This window comes from Paroedura picta, chromosome 5, assembly GCF_049243985.1.
Source record: "Paroedura picta isolate Pp20150507F chromosome 5, Ppicta_v3.0, whole genome shotgun sequence".
NCBI lineage: Eukaryota > Metazoa > Chordata > Lepidosauria > Squamata > Gekkonidae > Paroedura > Paroedura picta.
The window spans coordinates 114014307-114034538 of record NC_135373.1 but is presented as its reverse complement, the minus strand read 5'-3'; the positions used below and the strand labels follow the sequence as shown (position 1 = coordinate 114034538).

At 45.2% G+C, this 20232-nt stretch overlaps 2 protein-coding genes across 10 annotated transcripts in view; one reads left to right on the top strand and one right to left on the bottom strand.

The window, feature by feature from the left end:
* CACNA2D4 (calcium voltage-gated channel auxiliary subunit alpha2delta 4) overlaps window positions 1-20232 on the top strand; it is a 208767-nt gene that overhangs the window by 112582 nt on the left and 75953 nt on the right. The gene's annotated exons all lie outside the window — the stretch shown is intronic.
* The window catches only part of LRTM2 (leucine rich repeat transmembrane protein 2), a 53160-nt gene continuing 35660 nt past the window's right edge, over window positions 2733-20232 (bottom strand). For 6 of the 7 annotated variants that reach the window (XM_077340038.1, XM_077340040.1, XM_077340041.1 and 3 more), the window contains 3 exons: window positions 17571-17720; window positions 11335-11925; window positions 2733-7627 (listed from right to left, as the gene is read on the bottom strand). In XM_077340038.1, coding sequence (XP_077196153.1) covers window positions 7173-7627; window positions 11335-11925; window positions 17571-17720 — 1196 coding nt within the window. In that variant the 3' untranslated portion in view covers window positions 2733-7172. Of the gene's footprint in view, window positions 7628-11334; window positions 11926-17570; window positions 17721-19966; window positions 20052-20232 lie in introns of those variants that run through there. The other variant, XM_077340043.1, reaches the window with a different exon arrangement.

The following is a 20232-nucleotide window of genomic DNA, read 5'->3' as shown; positions in this document are numbered from 1 at the left end:
GTCTGTGAGAGAGAGAGAGAGAGAGATGGGGGAGCCTGGAGCAGCTGGGGCTCTGTCTGTTCCCAAAACAGAACATTCCTGTGTGCCAGGCTTCCTCCTGAGATGTGTTTGCCTGTCTGGGCTTGAGCTGTAAAGAAGCTGTTGGAGTGTTTCATCGTAAGGCTGACTCTTATCAATTCAGAATCGGACGCAAGTTGCTTTCCTCCTACGCTTCCTGTCCTAAGTTCACAATACCCTCGTTTAGACCCAAACCGGCATCTAAATTTGGAGCCCACCCAAGGCTCCACGGTGTCTCTCTCTCTCAAATGACCTGGATTTCTGTCAAGCGGAAGAATGGCAGAAGAAAAGCCCCTGCTTGCGGAGAAGAGCGATCCTTTCGGCAGGCAGATGGCATGTGGGGGCTGGAATTGTCTCCAGCACAGTCGAAAAGTGACAGTTGAGAAGATCAGAGAAAGGGATATCAGAAGTACATCTGCTCATGGAGAGGCGAGAAGGAGAGAGGGAGAGAAGGAAATGATGAAAGAGAGTGAGGAAGAAAGGAATCACCCTGTACACTGGAAACGAGGGCTCTGAAAGTATTCTGGAGTTATTTCAGAGCACAAGGAAAGGCTGTGTATGTATCTTTCGTGGCTTTCGTTCTAATGGGGTGGCATACTGGAAGAGGGCTGGTGTGATGATGTCTTTCAAAGAGTGGGAGCAGTGTAGCATGGGCAAATATGCCGACAGAGTTGCAACGCCTGGAACCGTCCAGCCCTGCAGTCACGTGAGCGATTGCACCAGTTAAATTGGTTCAGTCTGCCCAGCACAGGGCTCGTTTGCATCACGTTTGTGGATAGCCAGTCAAGTCGGTGGCACATGCAGGCAGGGCTAGCACAAAGCCAGCACGGACATAATATCACTACAGGGATTGAGGTAAAGGAAATGGCATTAATGTGGTCAAGACATGGAACATGACAGCCAAAGTGCTTTGACTGTGATTCCCCCCCCCCAAAAAAAAAGATCATATCAGATAACAGCAAAGCACAGGAAACAGAGAAACAGGATGATGTTATGTGGATGGGGCCAAAAACAGTGCAATGGTAAGACCGATTCTGCACAGGCAGAAAAGGCTGGGTCGGCATCTGTACAGCAGCAGGGCTAATCCCTGCTGCCATACAACATCGGCGGTAATGTAGATGAACCTAAGCCTGTTGTACATATCACCACAGAGGGCCTGTACCCAAGTCAGAAGTCAGCACTCCATGAGGTTGCTTACCAGCCCCCAAATGGACGTCCACTATTTTGCAGTGTCTGCTTTATGTTTGTTTTTGGCCTCCTCTGTTTATTTTTCAGATTTTTCTGCACACCTGGGAGTACCCAGGTTTCTAAAACAGTTTCCTCTGTGTGACCCACTTTGTTCAATTTTTTTTTGTTCATCTGCTCAGTGGGACCATCATGAGAATTAGATTGACGACAAAGGAGGGCCTGCAAGATTCATGGGGTGGGAATCCAATCCTCCCATCTCCTTCACTTGCCTGCTGAGTCCAGGCACGACTACTTGTACAAGCCGGAGTGGGGTTAGGTTGTGCAAAGAGGTTTGCCTACTTTTAAATGAGGATATTGGTCCTCATGGCATTAAAGCACACTTGAAATATTCAGATGTAGAATTCACTGGGACATGCTTTCATCCATATTTAAAACTGTCTTTACCTTCCCTATGGCCCATATCAGGGGTAGTCAACTTTTGGTCCTCCAGATGTCCATGGACTACAATTCCCATGAGCCCATTGGGAATTGTAGTCCACGGACATCTGGAGGACCCCAGGTTGACTACCCCTGGTCCATATGATTTCCTTGTGTATTTGAACCATGAGAATTCAAGAACTTCTTGCGTTTCTGCCATTTTTGTAGGGGATTGTGGAGAAGTAGACTCAGGTAGCTTTCACAAATCACATTGAAAACCTGAGGTGTTTAGGAAAATACATTCTTTATTATTCTTCTAAAACAACAAGCCAGAAATATAATATACCTTCAGCTGTTTTGTTAAAAATCTCATTGCTCTCCCTTAAACTCTAATATACCTAACAGAAAGAAAACAAAAAGATTGCACGTGCCACCTGTCCTCCCCTCCCACCAACTGTGCCTACATCCTTTTTTCCTGGGTCGGTCTGATTGAACCAAGTGTATTTCCCTTGGCTGAGCTTTAACCTGTCGGGCTAAGAGTGCGTATCTCCCTGTCTGCATACACTTTTATTGTTGGAGTTAGATTATCACTCATTGACCATTTATGCACTGGAGGTTTCATGCCGGGCTGCAGGCTGGAGTTTTAGTCATGGCAGGTTGCCCCACCTCTTCCTGCACCCACGTGGGAGAGCATTTGGCGTGGTGCACCTCATCCGGCCCGGATTTGTGCTCCTGCACGGGAACTGGGGCAGTGAAGTTCCCAGTGCATAAATGGTCACTGTGGCTTCCCACCAATATCAGAGAACTAATTTTTTGTTAGGGGAGCCTCTCCTTGCTGGCTGCGTCTGAGAGCCGGAAAAAGTCGATTGCCTGGAGAACAACAAGTGTTTTTTTTTTTTTAACAGTTGACATAGATATTTCTGCTTCAATTCCATGCATGTACATTTTTGTGCAGTGATGTCACAAGCACATGTATTATGAATGTTCATATTGCAGCATTTTCATGCTTCTAATAATCATCCAGTCTTTTTGATTGGGATAGATCAAGCCTATGAAGAGAACCAGGCTCATTTGGTTTTTTTGCTTTTAGTGATGGTTCTCATGCATATGTTTTCAAGATCTCATCTGCATATACAGAGAAACAAGCTTCGGAGAGGTTATTGAAATTAAGCCATTAGACAGGTACTTCCATTCTTAAGGACTATGCCCCAAATTATACAGCACAAAAACCAGCTTCACAAGTGTAATCCTAAACAGAGCTGCACCCTTCTAGTTCCATTGAAGTCAATAGGCATAAAAGAGTGTAATTCCTCTTAGGACTCCACAGTTAACCATATTAACCAGAACTGTGTATTTCTTGTGCCTTTGGTGAGAACACTCCATGGACTTGTACGGACAAATTCTGGCATGGGTAGCATATCATCAAACTCCTGAATAATCTCCGTAACATAACATTTATGCAGCCATGCATCTCTGGTAGTATTTTGATCTTATACATGGAATATTCAGCACAGCCATGCAAGCTGACTGCTGTCGTGCCAAGGTATATCGATTCTGCTGGAAAGCACTGTGGGTCAGTTATATATTTGCCCAGTTTCACTCAAAACATTAATTCTCTAATGTTTTTACTGATGAACCTCTTTTCAAATAGAATAATTAACATGAATCCAGATCCAGGTTGGTAGCCATGTTGGTCTGAGACAGCAGGATGAAATTTGAGTCCACTGGTGCCTTTAAGACCGACAAAATTTTACCCAAGGTAGAAGCTTTCATGTGCATGCAAACCTCTTCTGATACAATGAAATAGCAATTATGAGCCCATGCATATAGATAGAAGGTGAGCAGGAAATTAGCATACAACATAATATTTAATGTAATGAAGACATTTAACGAAGACGGTTATCATTTGTTTAATTCTGGGGAGAAAGATATAAACTAAACTTGTTATTCCTGTTTGGTCCTTGAATCTGTTAAACATCTTCATTATGCTGTATGCTAATGTACTGCTTACCCTCTGCCTACATATATGGTAATGTCCATTTGATTGTATCGGAAGAAGTGTGTGTGAACACAAAATCATCTACTGTGTTGGTCTTAAAGGTGTCTCTGGGCTCAGGCTTTGTTCTAAAATGAATTCAGTAAGTCCAGATTTTTCTTTTCGTCTCCCGAAATCCACAGCTACAACATCTGCTAGATCCCAGTTTTTCTCGATATTTAGAGCTTGGTCTGCTTTAGATGACTGAAAGAGGATGAAATGCAAGATTTCCCCCTCTCTTATCTTTGATGTTTTTATACATCTTGGGGAGCCCTAGAAATTCCAGGACCCTCATTAAAAATGCTTATCACCTCATCACAGCTGAAGGCACAATTTCTCAGTAAGACAGAGGCCATTTTCCATATTGGTTTATTGCATTCTCCAATCACGCAACAGCTTCACACTCTCTTTCGCCCAGGGGTGGCCAAACTGTGGCTCTCCAGATATCTATGGACTACAATTCCCATAAGCCCCTGCCAGCATGGGAATTGTAGTCCATGGACATCTGGAGAGCCACAGTTTGGCCACCCCTGCTTTTTAGCCCATTGTACTCCCAAACTATTCCAGTTTCTTTGGGGACCAAGCAGTCTCCAACTGTCCTGGTTACCCTCTGTCCCATTTTTCTCACCCAACTTTCCCTTCCCTTCACTTACTTCCCATTTGCAGAGTAGAACTTTAGGAGTTGGAAGTATCAGGGCCAGTCCTGTGCCATAGCAATGAAAAATCAGAACAAAGTATGAGGTTGTAATTAATCTCACAACACCATGGAAAATGGAAAATGTCATTGGCGAGAGAAGGAAACCTATTCAGGAGATGGGAAGGAGAGGAGAATTCTTTCTTCTACTCCTAATGTTTCATTCACCAGTTCTTCTCATCCCCTAAACACCACATCATACGCCATTTCCTTTGTGCAATCATTTCATTATTTCTTGGAAGTAAAATAGAGATCTATAAATATACTGCTCTGACATAAGTCCCATTTCAAGTATGATTGTGCTGTCCAGTATCTTTTGGAGGTAAGTTCCTTTGGGAAGATTATAGAGATAGTAAGGTTGGAGTTTTATATCCAGTAGGCAGAGTGCTAGTGGTGGTTGGCCGAGTATCCCTAGTAGTAGGAAGCAACACACACATACTTGCCAGTATTTAGTAATCTAGTTTTGCCCATCCGTCTGGGATAAAGCTGGAGTAGAGTTGGCTGAATTGGAGGAACTACCCTTCATACCTGGTACATAGTCTGTCCTCCGTTTTTGGCATTTGTCCCTTGCCTCGGTAGCTGTGTTTGTGCACGTAATGCCTTCAACTGTGTTGAAATGCCTGCCAGATGCCTTTCCCCCCATGGCTTCCCTAGTGCTCCATGGGAATTTGTTTCTGCCACGGCATCTGTCCACGAAGAGCATTCCATCTCTGCGGACGTGATAGTTCTTTGCTTAACAGAACAAAGGAAGATAGAATTGCGGCTGCTGGATGGGGCCTTGAGTCCTTCACAGTGCTCCTTTCCTGGGACGAGGGATTTGAAGGTGCGGTGGGCCGAAAGGAAAACGAGCCTTGTTTCCATTAGGAATTCTGGCGGCGAGGGAAAAGATCAGCGGAAAGGCATCAAAATGCAACAGGAGAAGGAAGAGCGCTGATGACTTGATCCATGCCCGGCTAAGATTGCTGGGTTCTGCTCCTGAGTTGCTGGCAAAGTACCTGAGGATCGGGGCCAGCTGCCAAGTTGTTTCACGACTGCAAGGATCACCAGATCCACAAAAACTGCAGCTGCCCGACCTCTTGTGTCATCTTCCTATCCCAGGAATACCCGCTGTGACGGGCTAGAGCAGGTTACCATGGCAATATGTGCTCTCCCCTGGAGACAGTACTTTATCCCACTTTCCTTGATATAAAATGAGTCCTTATGTTGGTTCCCCTCCTCCCTTCAGCTTAAAAAAAAGACGATGCTACTGTGAGGTGCTGTATGGTTTAAAAGCCAGATTGGGGGAAAGGTAGGGAGGGGTTTTTTTGTGGGGGGAGGGAAAGATGCACACACATGTGTCTGTGTTGGAGTGATCATATGCATGGGTGCCACTGTACACTTTAATGCTATGACTCATGTTTCGTAGGAACCTTGGCTAGTCACTCAGCATACACATCTGGACACAAGTGATGTACAAACGGGCTTATATTAAAAAAAGGTGTTTGTAGCAGTAGCTGATCGACCGTTTTAGATTTCTGAGCTGTGACTCTGTCCCCCTGCATTTTACTTAGCACTCTGTGCTGTCTTATTCATGGCTCTGCATCCTTTCCCCCCAGTCCTCCCTATCTGAGCCACCCTCCACTGCATTAATCCCACACATCTAGCCACCTTGCTGCAATCATGATTCTGGTCTCCGGTTTGTCTGATTTTGTCACAACCGTGCCCATGCTCCGCCTCGCCACCATCCATATCCAAAAATACTTTTAAGAAGATCAGACAGGCTGTTGTTCTCTTAAATCCCTCCTGGAGACCTGCTTTTGCCACAAGAGCCTTTCAGATTAATTCTCTAATATCTCAAAGGGGGGAAACCCCACCGTTTCCCCCTTTCTGAGGTGGCACATTAGCTTTCCGAAAGTAACCGCCCTGTTTGTAATGGTGACTCAACCTCCTTCTCCTCTGCATCTTTTCTTTTTCAAACGCTTTTAAGGCTCTTCCTTGGAAAGATTATAAATCGTCGTGCATATCAGGAGGCAGCTTGTACATTTTTTTGGTTTGCTACTAATAGTACAGATGGTATGTAAAGAAACAAAGGTGCCCAGAAGCATAAGTTTATGTGTATATATGGGGTGATCAGCCGGTGTTTGTTGGTTTATTCGTCTGCGTCCTTGATCACGCAAAGTGGGGTACACGCCAGAGTGAGTGTATGCAACATGTCTGCAGCCTACGGAATATTTAGTCTGTTCCTATTAAAATCAGGAATGTCAAATTCTCTGTGTCTGCAGTGTACTGGCCTCCCATCAGTCCTGGGGTAACTGTGAAGTGGGTTTCTTGTACAGATGACAGGGAAGGACAGATGACTGTGCGGTGATGTTATTAACCCCATTTGTGAAGTTTAGACACAATCACAGGGGTTGTCTTGGTGCCTTTGGCTATTCCTTCTGTTTGGGAAAGTTTTCTCTGATGCTATGGGAATGTGCAGAGTACGAATGTAATGGGGAGGGGGGGGAGGGTGCCAGGCTGGCTTGGGTTCCCTACACGTGAGCATCGGTGTGGAGTTTTGTGCAAACGAGAAATGATTAGCACTTGAGGTCTGACTACAGTTTATTTGCTCGGAAGTACACGAGGGCAGAGGGAAGGAGAGCAACCAAAGTTGGAAGTGGCCGGCCTGAACTCAGAAGCGTGTTTTGCCAATCTGGTGCGCAGTACATTTGTACGTCTGAGAAGATCTGTAAGGACTCAAGAGACTCCTGCAATCCTGTTTCCTTCTGTCACTGCTTTCCTTCCTTCCAAGAAGGCATCCGTTCACGCCACGGACGAGATCTGCTTTTGTTCCTCGTGCTCACCTTCCGTGTCTCCCATCAGCGGCTGCCTCTTCTTCAGTTCCCGGTGGTACTTTGCCATGAGAGATGCATAGATGCAGCCGTATGCTGCGGCCACGACCATCATGATGCACACAATGCCGCAAACTACCCCAGCTATGATGACGGTGCCGATGGCCCTGCGCACGCTGACGGGCCTGTATTTCTGTTTCTGGGGGCACCCCACAGTCGGCTCCTCTTCGACTTCCAGACCCGTTTTAGCCTTGGCAGCAGTTGTGCTTCCCTTACTGCAAGGAGGGCCAACGTTGTCCAGAACTGTGGAACTGTTCTCATCCTCCAGTTGGGAACAGTAGTTGAACATCTCCATGGGCACCATGCGCATATCCTTCCCCCGCAGCTCCTTAGGCAGGGTACATGCCAGCTGGTCTATCTTTCCTCCTAATCCCACAGGACAAAAAAAAAGGGGAGGGGGGTTAGTACAAACTTGTGGTGCGAAACCATGTTCAGGGCAATAAGGCCCTTTGCTTATTTTGTGTCGTTACTCCTGAGCCCTTTAATATATTACGGCTGTCTCCCTTTCTTCAGTTTGGTGTCGTGGTTAGGAGTACGGTCTTCTAATCTGGCGAGCCAGTTTCCATTCTGCACTCCCCTACATGCAGCCAGCTGGGTGACCTTGGGCTCGTCACGGCGCTGATAAAGCTGTTCTGACCAGAAGTGATATCAGGGCTCTCTCAGCCTCACCCACCCCACAGGGTGTCTGTTGTGGGGAGAGGAACGGGAAGGCGAATGTAAGCCGCTTTGAGACTCCTTCGGATAGAGAAAAGCAGCATATAAGAACCAACTCTTCTTTTTCTTCAGTAATATGAGGGCTCTCTCAGGCTCACCCACCTCACAGGGCGCCTGTTGTGGGGAGAGGAAAGGGAAGGCGATTGTAGCCGCTTTGAGACTAACCAATTCTTCTTCTTCAGCCATAACATTAGATATTACATGTCAAGGACTGCAAAATGATGGAATGAAAAGATTTGCCATTAGACTTAAGGGAACCAGCCAAGTGTCCCCTTATCTAAAAGTATTTGGGACAATTGTACCAGCTCTTCAGGAATAACAAGACCCCCCCCCCTTGAATCCTTTCAAACGGATGTGATAATCTGGGATCAGAGGAGGGTCCCCTGAGACTTAGCTCCCTAGCTCGTATGATTATGAAGAGACAGAGTCTAATTTATTTGAAAGCACTGGAGGCCTTTGGGTAGGTGGCTGAGGGCTTAAGGGTGCCACGTGACAGAGTCCGAAGTTAGGAAGGTCGCTGGTTTGGGGAAAGATGCCGCTGGACCCGGACCAGAGCTTGGCAGCTTAGCCAATTTCCTAATGCTCTTTCCCTGGCCCTCTTAATAGCAGCTGTGTGAACATTTTCAAGGGCACAGAAATCTGGACTGTGCAGCTGGAACGGGGAGGGACTTCTAGCTGGACAGAGGTGCCAGAATTATTTGTGGCTACAGGAGAGTCTTTTATTATTGTTGTTGTTGTTGTATTTATACCCCGCCTCCCCCCGAAGGCTTTCTTCTCCAGCAAAACACCCTGTCCCACTGGTTGTTTCAGCCCAATGCAAAAACACTGTGAAAATGTGGCTTTCTGCTTATTGGGCTTTCTGCTTATTTTCCAGAAGCAATACTTTAAAAATGAAGGTATTCTTTTGCCCCCCCCCCCCAAACGGGGCAACATAAGAAAAATATATAAACCTAGAGCCTGAGCACCATTTAAAAGGTAACCTGGATCAAACAGTGTAGCCACAATTACAGGTTTTGCTGAAGTTCTGCTGATAGTCCACAAGCGGTTGGTAATATAAATGCTTAATGTTTTCCACACAATAATATCAAAGCATATCGCCAGTTAACTAACTCAGAGATTGCCAATGAACAAATTGCCCGCGACTGATGAGATACATGCAACTGAGACAGTTTTACAAATGGAAAATCTTAGGTTAGGTTATGGTAAATGTCTTGCAGGCCACTAACAACTAGAGATAGTGGGCAATGGCCCGTCTCTCTCTCTCTCTCTCTCTCTCTCTCTCTCTCTCTCTCTCTCTCTCTCTCTCTCTCTCTCTTTAAAGAAAGAAAGCAACTCTCTGGCCTTTTTCTTTGTGCGGGTATAAGGGGAAATGTACAAGCAATTTGTATTGAAATTGCCTAGGAAGGAATGAGAGAGGGGAAAGCTGTAAGATAGTGGAAGCTGTGTCAATTATTCCCTTCTTGACCAAATTCATTCTCAAGTCCTTTGTCCCATAACATTTCTGTCTGGACCTTTTGCTTCTTTCATGTTTGTTTCTGTCCTCTAGTATCCACAATGACAGGTGAGATTCATGGGAGAAAATTAAAATTATACTATTTGAGGGTTGCATCCCCTGTTTGCAGTAGGGATTTTTCCTCAGGTGTAGGAGGGGCCGTGGGAGTGGGAGGACAGGAACAGAAAAATGTTCTGCTCAGCTTGCTGGAGTTCACCTGTGTGAAAGAACAGGGCCCTCTGAGCTTGAGCTGAATATCTTTTACTTAACTGTCAAACTCACCTCCTCATCTCTTCCATAATCTGGAACCAAGGCTAAATTGATGAGGGATGAGGCCAAAATGTTGAAAGGACATAATGCCCAAATAAATCTTTATCCACTGCCATTCCTCAACACAGAAAAACAACAATCTTAACCAACTGAAATCAGGAATAAGCTTGCTGTGACTGCAAACACTATACATTTGTACAGAATACTTTCCCCTGATTGTACAGTAAACACAGACATATACCAATATGGAATTCCGGTGCACAGGGTTACTTGCAGGCAGATGTACTCTGAAATCTCTCATTTTACTCATTTGAGCACTGATTAGTTTCCAATTCTCCCATCTCCTATTTTCCCTAACACTATTTTGAGTCTTAACTCCTTACCCCAGCTTTACACCTTGTAACATATCTTATGAAAACACAGATAAAATATTGGAAACTTGTTGTGGATTAACCTATAATATCTCCTCACCACCACCAAGTTGCTTGGACTCTGGCTTAGGCCCAGGACTCGTTAGGGTGCTCATTTTCGTCATTTCGTGGTGACTTGAGATCTAAGCTTTTGGGGCTCTCAGTCCGCACAGCATGCTGGAATCTCAGAGCTGTCTGCCCACAAATGTTATGTCTCCTCAGATTCCGCTACATGCCTGCTTTCGGTTACTACTGCACATATAAATTGGAGACAGGAGGCAGCAATCTGGCACCAACCGCTCAACTGAATTTTCCATTTAGCATGTAGTCAATGTTCATTTTTTTTTAGCCTGACAAATAGCTCATCTTGTCATTGCATGATTGAAAATATGCACATCCATGGATACCATCTGGAACAATAGTCAGCAATTGTGGGTCTACCACCATTAGAACTGCTGTTCAATGTAGCATTGCCAGGTCACACCCCTGGATCCTGTCCATGATGTCACTGGGCCGCATCCAATGAGCTTCAGAGTTTGGGATGATGAGAACCTGCCAACCCGACCCCAGGAAACCTTGCTGCCTTTCTTCAGGGCACTATTATGCCCCTTTACCATTTCTAGCTACGGACTTGGTGTCCTGACTGTACTGAAGAAAATGTTAAATCCCCAGTGAATGAGCAGAGGCCAAAGTTTGCTTAGGGCATAATGCATGAGTCATGCTCAAATCTTAAGTGATCACAACCGTATAATATAATCACTGGCTTTCCCCTTACTTTATTAGGTCTTCTAGAGCCGTCAAATTGCCTTTATTCCGAGAAATATCTTTCACTGGAGCAACTATACCTTTCCTTGATCTTTTCCCTAGTGTGAAAATGTGTGACCAATGAGTTCACACTCCTCCTCTGGGGGGAGTGAATGACTCTCAGCACCTGGTTACAGGACTTTGGGTTGGAAGCGCCCTTGCTGCCAAATTATTGTGCACCGCTCTATGCTTCGTAGCATAACACCGCAGGATTATTACTGAGAATTAGAATGGTAGAATTATGTACAAGAAGTAGAATGTAGGCCAATCTGATCCATCCACCTTTTCTGCCTAGCTACTGCTTTAGCACTCCCGAACTTGCAAAAGTTAGCTTATAATAATTGTTGCTTGGGAGATACAGGTCCTCTCCCTTAGGTACCTACCTCGATAAGAGAACCATTCCATCCAGTATTTGAAATCTCTCAGGTTGCAGTCACATTCCCAGGGGTTGTCGCCCACTTGCAACTGCTGCAAGCTAACCAATGGCTCAAAGGTCACCCTGTCCAAATTTTGCAGGCGGTTCGACCTGAGGGAGAGCCAGCGGAGAGAGGATAGATCATCGAAGATGCCAGAGGGGATTTGAGCGATGCCATTGATTGATAAGTCCAGTTGACGTAGAAGAGTGGTGCTTTGGAGAAGGTCTTTGTCCAAGCTCCTGATGCTGTTGTTCCTCAACTGTAGCTCAGTGAGGTTCACCAAGTCCCTGAAAGCGTTTTCAGGAAGTTGGTCTAAGAAGTTGTTTGAAAGATCCAGTCTCCGGAGAGCGGAAAGGTTGGAAAAAGCTTGTCCTGGCAAGATGCTTAGTTGGTTGTTGAGGAAAAGGAAGGTCCTGGTGTTTGTAGGAATGTCCACGGGGATCGAGGAAAGGCCCAAACCACTACAGTCCACTTCCAGAGTCCCACTGTTGCACTTGCAGGAGGAGGGACAAAAAGCGAGGGACTCCGCTGCACAGAATGAAAGCCAACAGGCGAGCACTGCAGGAGAGAAAGGAAACACAGATTAAACACAGTGGATTCACCTAGACAGCAAATCAGTTTTGTCTTGCATTGTAGCAAGGTTTGGAGGGGGGTTTTCACAGCAGCGTCTTTAGGGGGCTGAACACAGTAGGTTATAAAATCAGAGCCCAATAGCACCTTTAAGAACAACAAAGATTTATTCGGGGCGTGAGCTTTCGAGTGCAAGCACTCTTCGTCTTGGATAAATCTTTGTTGGTCTTAAAGGTGCTAGTGGACTCTGATTTTATTGTGCTACTTCAGACCAACATGGCTACCCATTTGAATCTACAGTAGGTTACGTTTCTGTATAGCCTTTCACTCTTTCAGGTCTAGATTTATAGTTTAGCTCTTTGGCAAAGGTGCAGTGGTGTAACCCCCCCCCCCCACCGCCTTGGTTATTTGATGACAGGTTAATGGGCAGCAACCCCTTTTTCTGCTCCCACAGGTGATAGTGGGTTGGGTTTAGTTCTATTGAATTCTGCCACTTCTGGACATCTTGTGTATTGATTGTTGTTTATTTTATTGTCTTAGGGGTAGTTTTATTGGGGTTTTTATGTATGTTTGTAACCCGCCACAAGCCATTCTGGGAGTGGAGGGCTGGAAATCAGATAATAATAATAATAATAATAATAATAATAATAATAATAATAATAATAATAATAATAATAATAATAGGACTAAACTATTCTTCTTTGAAATCAATTGAAATCTTTACAGACACATCCCAGTCCTTCCAGAAGGATTCTCAACCGTACAAGTTTTGTTTCCCCTTTTTGTCAGCTTGTGGGCTAAGGAATAAAGGAATAAGCATCCTTGGAGTGCCGTTGACAAGAAAGGTCAGCATATCCCAGAGGGTTTTGCTACTTGATGCCAGAGAGCTTTACTGTCAGAGGCACAATGGAGCAAAGCATTATGGGACTGGGAGCAAGAATACGCAGTTCCTTCTTAATGATCAGTTTCCATGCAGAAAAAGCTTAAGTAGATACGTTTAGTAAACGTTAAAGAACAAATTATCTATGCAGTGTGATTTCCTGAGAAAGAGCGGGTCCAGCTGCTCTGCTTGGATATACATTTTGCTTAGCATTTAGATTCCTAAAATACTGTCACTGCCCACAGGTCCCTGGTGCATGGGTTTGGAATGTGATATAGGCAAGGAGACCATACAAGGCAGGTTTCTGAACATCAAATTTTGTGTTTCTGGCCTTCTTCCACACCCTGTGTTAGCTTTTTCCTCCATCTTTCATTTCTTTATCTCCTGTTCTTCTTTTACAGTATAGAGGGATTATTCTGCCCAGAAACAGATGATGGTCTTTCTAATGGGACAGACCTCTAAATATCAGCAATGGAACGACAGATTCCAACACAACAATGGAGATAAAAACATATAACGAACATTATAGATGAAAGTCAGAAGAGGAGATAAGGCAGTCTGATATTAAATGTAGCAATGTCTCTTGAAAGACAACCAAGAAAGGCTGGGAAGATGGTCTAAAACAGGGGTAGTCAACCTGTGGTCCTCCAGATGTCCATGGACTACAATTCCCATGAGCCCCTGCCAGCAAATGCTGGCAGGGGCTCATGGGAATTGTAGTCCATGACCATCTGGAGCAGTGGTCCCCAACCTTTTTCTCACCGGGGACCACTCAACGCCTTTTACTGAGGCCCGGTGGGGGGGGGGTAGTTTACTCCTCTACTCTCAACCACTGCCCTAGCGCTCTCTGATCGCTATGGTAATGTTTAAACATCCCTTCAAAATAAGATACAGACACGCCACAACAATGAAGTGTGTTGTAAAGGGCTGGAGGGGGATGAAGTAAAGGGCTGGGGGGGGCGGGGAGAAGGCGTTCTTTGGGGCCCATCTCCAATTAGTCGAAGGACCACATGTAGTCCACGGCCCACAGGTTGGGGATCGCTAATCTGGAGGACCACAGGTTGACTACCCCGGTCTAAAATAGGCAAGTGTTCTGAAATACCTAGACCCTTAAAAGAGTGTTCTTCCATGGGTTCCCTAGGATGGGTTGTTCTTTCCTGGGATTCTGTAATGTCACCTGATTTTAATTAAAAGGGAATATCACACTCATGGATGAAGCATTCATTGATCTCAACTGGGAAAGAAATCAAGTTTCAATTTGATTTCACCTTCTGAGCACATCAAATTAGATTTGGGTAAATTCCAAATCCGCTGAATATGAAGATGGAATTGACTGTCACTGCCTGACGTGGTCAGCCATCCCTCCCAATAAATCCTGTTCTTTTCCTCCAGATTCACATTTCCAAATGAGTTTTGGTATTAGATTTGTGAGATAATGTGGTAGTGGTGAAGTCACTTAAAGTTCTGAAAAGAATTTAAATGGTAAGGTAGCAGACCCCCTGTGAGGTAGGCGAGGCTGGGAGAGCTGTGTGGGAAACTGATCTAACAGGACTATGACTAGCCCAAGGTAGAGGGGGAGGGAAAAAACCCAGCTCTCCAAATTAGAGGCTGTCGCTCTTGACCACTACACCAAGCTGACTTCTTCAAGTATCTTCAAGTATCTTCAAGTATCTGGAGGGCTGGCATATACAGCAGTGGTCCCCAACCTTTTTATCACTGGGGACCGGTCAACGCTTGACGATTTTACTGAGGCCCGTTGGACCCAAACCAATGGGATGAAATTAATTCAAAATAATTTCCGGTTAAACATCCGGAAGAACATCCTGACAGAATGGTTCCTCAGTGGAACAGCTTCCTCGGGAGGTGGTGGGTTCCCCTTCCTTGTAAATTTTTAAGCAGAAGCCAATTAGCCACCACACAGAACTGCTGATTCTGTGAATTTAGGCAGATTGTAAGTGGCTAAGGCAGAAGGGATTGTGTCAGTGTTTGGCTCTTGTGGCCCTTTCTTGCATGCCCAGGGAAATGCCAATCACCACTTTGGGGTCAGGAAGCAAATTCTTCCCGGCCAGACTGGCCAAGGATTCTGTTTTTGTGTGTGTGTGGGAGGAGATATCACCTGGGCATGGATTTGGAGTCACTGTGGTTGGGCAGGTAGTTGTGAATTTCCTGCATTCTGCAGTGAGTTGAACTAGATGACCCTGGAGATCACTTCCATCTCTATGACTCTTAAGTTGCCTCTTCACTATCAAGTTTTAATTCCCTTCTGTCCAGTTGCTGATTAGTGCTCTCGCTCTCCTAATGTAAGCTATGGATTGGGTAGCATGGCCAAAACGAGAGAAGCCTGCCCTTTCAGACCTCTCGTTTGCCTTGATACCAAACACAGGTCAGGGTCAGCAGCACAGATGTCACAATGCATGTTTGGTACCCTGAAAACAGATCCTGTTGGCATCAGAGCAGACAGCCTGGCTGGAAGGATCTAATTCCACTTCAGGCGTCGATGTACAGTGGTTGCTTGCAGGAACAAGAGTGAAGGGAAGCTGACATGAGTCACTCAGGTGATTTTGTTTTTGTGGATGCTTGACAGAAGTACAATGTTAATAATACAGTGATATCTGTGATGATGAGATATCGTTTAACGGAAAGGTGAGAATATGTCAGGAAAGGTTATACGGGTGACACATCTCTGTGTGTTTCATTACTGCCTTCTTCTCAGCTAGCCCCTGTCTGAGGATGCCTCCATAAATGATGGCGCGTCACCATAACCTCCAGGAATATGGCTGCCAGATGTACTCAGAATTTAATTTACACCGGCTGTGATGTTGGCAGGGTGGCTGGAAGAGTTTCATCTCTTGCGTTACCATCCCGATATGATCAATTGTGCAAAAAAACCACAACAATGCTTAGGCCTTAGTGTGGTTTGGTAGGGATTTCAGATACCCGATCTCAGAAGCTATTTTATTGGTGGCTGCTCAAAGGAGCTTGCTTGTTTGAATGTTGTTTTCATCTGATGAACAGCAGTAGCTAAACAATGGCCTAAGTGAAATATTCAGCATACGGCATGCTCTTATATCACGAAAGGGTAATGTTACTTTGCGGGGTGTTCAGAACTCCAGTAAGATGATGCGGGAATATAAGATTAGTCTGGGGCTCAGTGGCGTTTCGAGTAAATAATTGATGAGAGCAATCTAGGAGGCAAGGGTGTATAACAAAGGCCAGGTTCCTGGGCAAAAGGAAAGCATTCGCTCAGCAAATTTCATCGGCATCTTGCATCCTGACCTCTGGTCTCACTTTTTTGCTGAGAGTCTATCCCCCCTGCTCAGCTTTAGCTGCGGGTGTCCTCATTAATGTAAAGGGCCCTTTTCATAATGTTCTGCCACGATTGTCTGATGGTTCATTGAAGTACGCTTATCCTCCCTTTATTCCTACTGCTCCTGCTAGGGAGTCTCTGCATTTTTAGAAGAGGGAAGCTGATACGCCAGCAGGGATTTGGCTTCATTGAGAAGACAGCAAGACAAATTCAGTTAGAAGCTGTAAATGGGACGGAAGAGTGAAGGTTTGCGAGCATTTTAAGTTCAGGTTCTTATTCCAGCACTATGCTCGATTACTTAACAGTTCTTCAACCTCATAACCTCTTCAGTTTCACACTGCCAGAATCACCGAAAGCAGTAGCTGCAGGGATTCAGCCCTTAATTTAACGTAGATGGTTTTCATTCCTTGGGCATTTTTAACACTTGTGACTGTCATTACTGTATAGCACAGAAGAGTACCAGTTTTAATTTGAACTACAGTCCTCAGAAATGTGACTTTTTAATGGTCTGGTGAACACATGGCGCTGGTGGATCAACCGATGTGACTCTCTGAGATGAACTGAAGAAGTGTGCATGCACATGGAAGCTTAACTTTGTTGGTATGAGAGAGAGGGTTGTGAGTGTCCTGCACAGTGCAGGGGGTTGGACTAGATGACCCATGAGGTCCCTTCCAACTCTGTTATTCTATGATTCTATGATAGGTACCAATGAACTCAAACATTGTTCTCTTGTTGGCATGGCTCATCTTTAACGTACTTACATGCAGCCTTTGCAATAGCAGTTGTGGAATTTTTTGATGAGGGCAGAATTAACCTTTGCACCAGTCTGCAATACCCATTTTCCAATGTCATGCGAACATCTTTATTTAAAGTGTTGATTGTCAGTGATGACAATGCTTCCTGTGTCTGTTTTATGCTCTTCTGCCTTTAAGAGACGCCCAGTCATTGGCCACTTTTCAACCCATTGAAACACGAACCCCTCAACCCATAAAATCAGAGTCCAGTAGCACCTTTAAAACCAACAAGGATTTATTCAAGGCGTGAGCTTTCGAGTGCAAGCACTCTTCGTCAGACGAAGAGTCTGACGAAGAGTGCTTGCACTCGAAAGCTCACGCCTTGAATAAATCTTTGTTGGTCTTAAAGGTGCTACTGGACTCTGATTTTATGGTGCCACTTCAGACCAACACAGCTACCCACTTGAATCTACCCTCAACCCATATGAATCATTGTATTGCTACTAAACGCTATATCTTTCTCCCCCGCTCACTGTATCACTCCCGCCACACGCCATCCTCTTATCCCTTACTGCGTATCCCCAAATTTGAAAGCTAGAGAGGAATCCTCTCTATTAGAATGGAAACGTTTTGATTTCTTTACTGTGGTTTAGGTTTGCAGAGGCTGATTGCTTCTATATAATAAATAATCTTTCAGGTGAGTAGTACATACGGCTAGCTTCTCTCCATCTTGCAGAAAGGGTATTTCTCCACCAGTAGCCTCCACTCAGCGACAACATGATGGTCACTGTCTTTCCCTCGGTGTCTTGTGCCTGCCAGCCAGGCTGGCGCAGGCCGTTGCAGGCAGAACAATCCGGTTGATCTGGAAGACAAGAAACATAGCAAAGAATGGCCGTTGACTTACTAATAAAAGTATATTTCGGTGAAGTTAGCTGGCCCCATCCAGGGAAAGGTCTTACTAGCAGGTGAGGTATGTTTATAAAGAGTTTGTTTTTCATAAACTGCCCACACAGGATTTGCAAGAACGGGGGTGGGTGGGGGTGTAATGCCTTCATGTAGATTTCCTATAATGGTCGCATCAGTTATTCTAGGAAGCCTTTTTTGAAGTTCAGTGTCCCAACACCATGTTTGAAATGTTTTCCAGTAGGGAGGGAAGAAGACAACAAGATAGAGCCAGGCAGATCTTGGAGTTAGCTGGAAGGGCCAGCCTCAAGGCTAAGACCAGCCCTGCCAACTCACGGATGTGATGAAATCAAATAAGTAGGAACCACAGATTGCTAAGCAGAAGAGTACGTAGCCTAAATTCCATAAATAAGGATCGTCATTGTGGGTCCATAGGTACTGCTGATCAATGAACACACCGCAAATGCTAAGCAGCACGTGTCCATGACATAGCCATGTCCTCTCAGCAATCACAGTGGCAGTGATTTTTCTACCTGAAGTGTGGCATTTCCCCCAGAAACAAAATATTCTGGATTCAAGCACTGAGAAAATACAACTTGCAACTTTGAGGGAAGAGGTACTGACTGGGTACAACTAATGAGAAACAGTCAATGAGAAACTTATGGAAGGGAAGCTGCACTTTACTCTGTGGCATTGTAACCTGGAAGAGTGTGAGTGTCATTTTTCCCCTTTTCATAGAATCATAGAGTTGGGAGGGACCTCCTGGGTCATCTAGTCCAACCCCCTGCACCATGCAGGACACTCACAGCTCTATCGCTCATCCACTGTAACCTGCCACCCCCTTGAACCTTCACAGAATCAGCCTCTCCGTCAGATGGCTATCCAGCCTCTGTTTAAAAATTTCCAACTGGCCTGAAAGTGGAAAGCACCAAACACCAGGAGGGAAGATCTTCCATATTCCTGTTTATTTGGGATGTGTGTTAATTTTGGAGCCAGGCTGGTATGCTATAAACTAGACTGGTTATAATAAATTATTATTACAGTTCTTATTGGATTAAATGTATTACCCACCACTCCTGTGAGCCTACTTGTGGCGGGTTACAACAATAAAATGTCATAACAATCCCAATTAACCCCATTAAAATCCCCATTATAAAATTTAAAAATTAAAAAACACACAGCACAAAAGAGGACGGTAAATACTAGCCATGGAAGGGCTACCAGCCACGGCGCCATGTTGGAACCAGCGTGACATCAGATCTTCCTAAAGGGGGCCTGTCCGCTCTTCCTGTAGCCCTGGCCTCAACCGTAAACCTGGGGTAAGTGCTCCATTTTGCAGGCCCTGCGGAATGCTGAAAGCTCTCCGTGATTGCCACCGAGACTAAAGTAATTCTCCTTCCAAAGCCAGCTCTTCTTTCTTTCTTTCTTTCTTTCTTTCTTTCTTTCTTTCTTTCTTTCTTTCTTTCTTTCTTTCTTTCTTTCTTTCTTTCTTTCTTTCTTTCTTTCTTTCTTTCTTTCTTTCTTTCTATTTTCTTTATTTTCAGGTTTTTACACCGCCATTCCCCAGAAGGTTCAAGGCAGCTTACTAAAGGTTTAAAATACAATAATTAAATATATATGTCAGTTTTAAAATCTAATTCCAGTCTTTAAGCGTAATGGCTGCTGCTTCTTGCATAAGCAAATAACATTTACCGGGGGGGGGGGGGGTAAATCTTTTCCCACTGCAAGTGCAGCCTTCTTCCCAAGCCTCATGAGCTATGATTTCACAGCAGTGTCTTGAGGAGTTGTGCCATCTTTGTCAAATACTATGCTATACAGCAGGGGTAGTCAAACTGCGGCCCTCCAGATGTCCATGGACTACAATTCCCAGGAGCCCCTGCCAGCGAATGCTGGCAGGGGCTCCTGGGAATTGTAGTCCATGGACATCTGGAGGGCCGCAGTTTGACTACCCCTGTTATACAGGATCGTAGATGCCCTTTCTCTATTCAGGCAGCTCTCGGGCAGTTAGTTTGAATCATCAGCCAGGCTTTAAGCCAGCCTGGGAGTGAACCCTTCCGAACGGACTGCCCTGTTACTTAATCCCCGATGCTCACAGGGAATAGCTGGTGAGAAGAAGCCATCCTTCTGCTCACATGCACTCCAGGGGCTGGGTCATACTTGCACGTCGTCATCCATTGGTGATGCAGAATATAAATGATGACTCACGCGTGTGAACCGATTGAACAGCAAAGGAAGGAAGTCTAATGTCACTTTGGAACAAGTGTGTTCTCAGGGAGCCAGTTCACACAACCGGCTGCCCGTCACCAAGGATACAGTAATCCAGGGGAGAGGAAGCCAGCAGTGTGTACACTTCTGAAGCATCCCTGTGCATTCAGACCACTCCAGCATTCAACGCAAGATCCAAGTTCTGACCCCAGATTGTCTCACTTGGCCTGCCGCTTTCCCTTGGTCAGCCGCGATGCCACATCGCC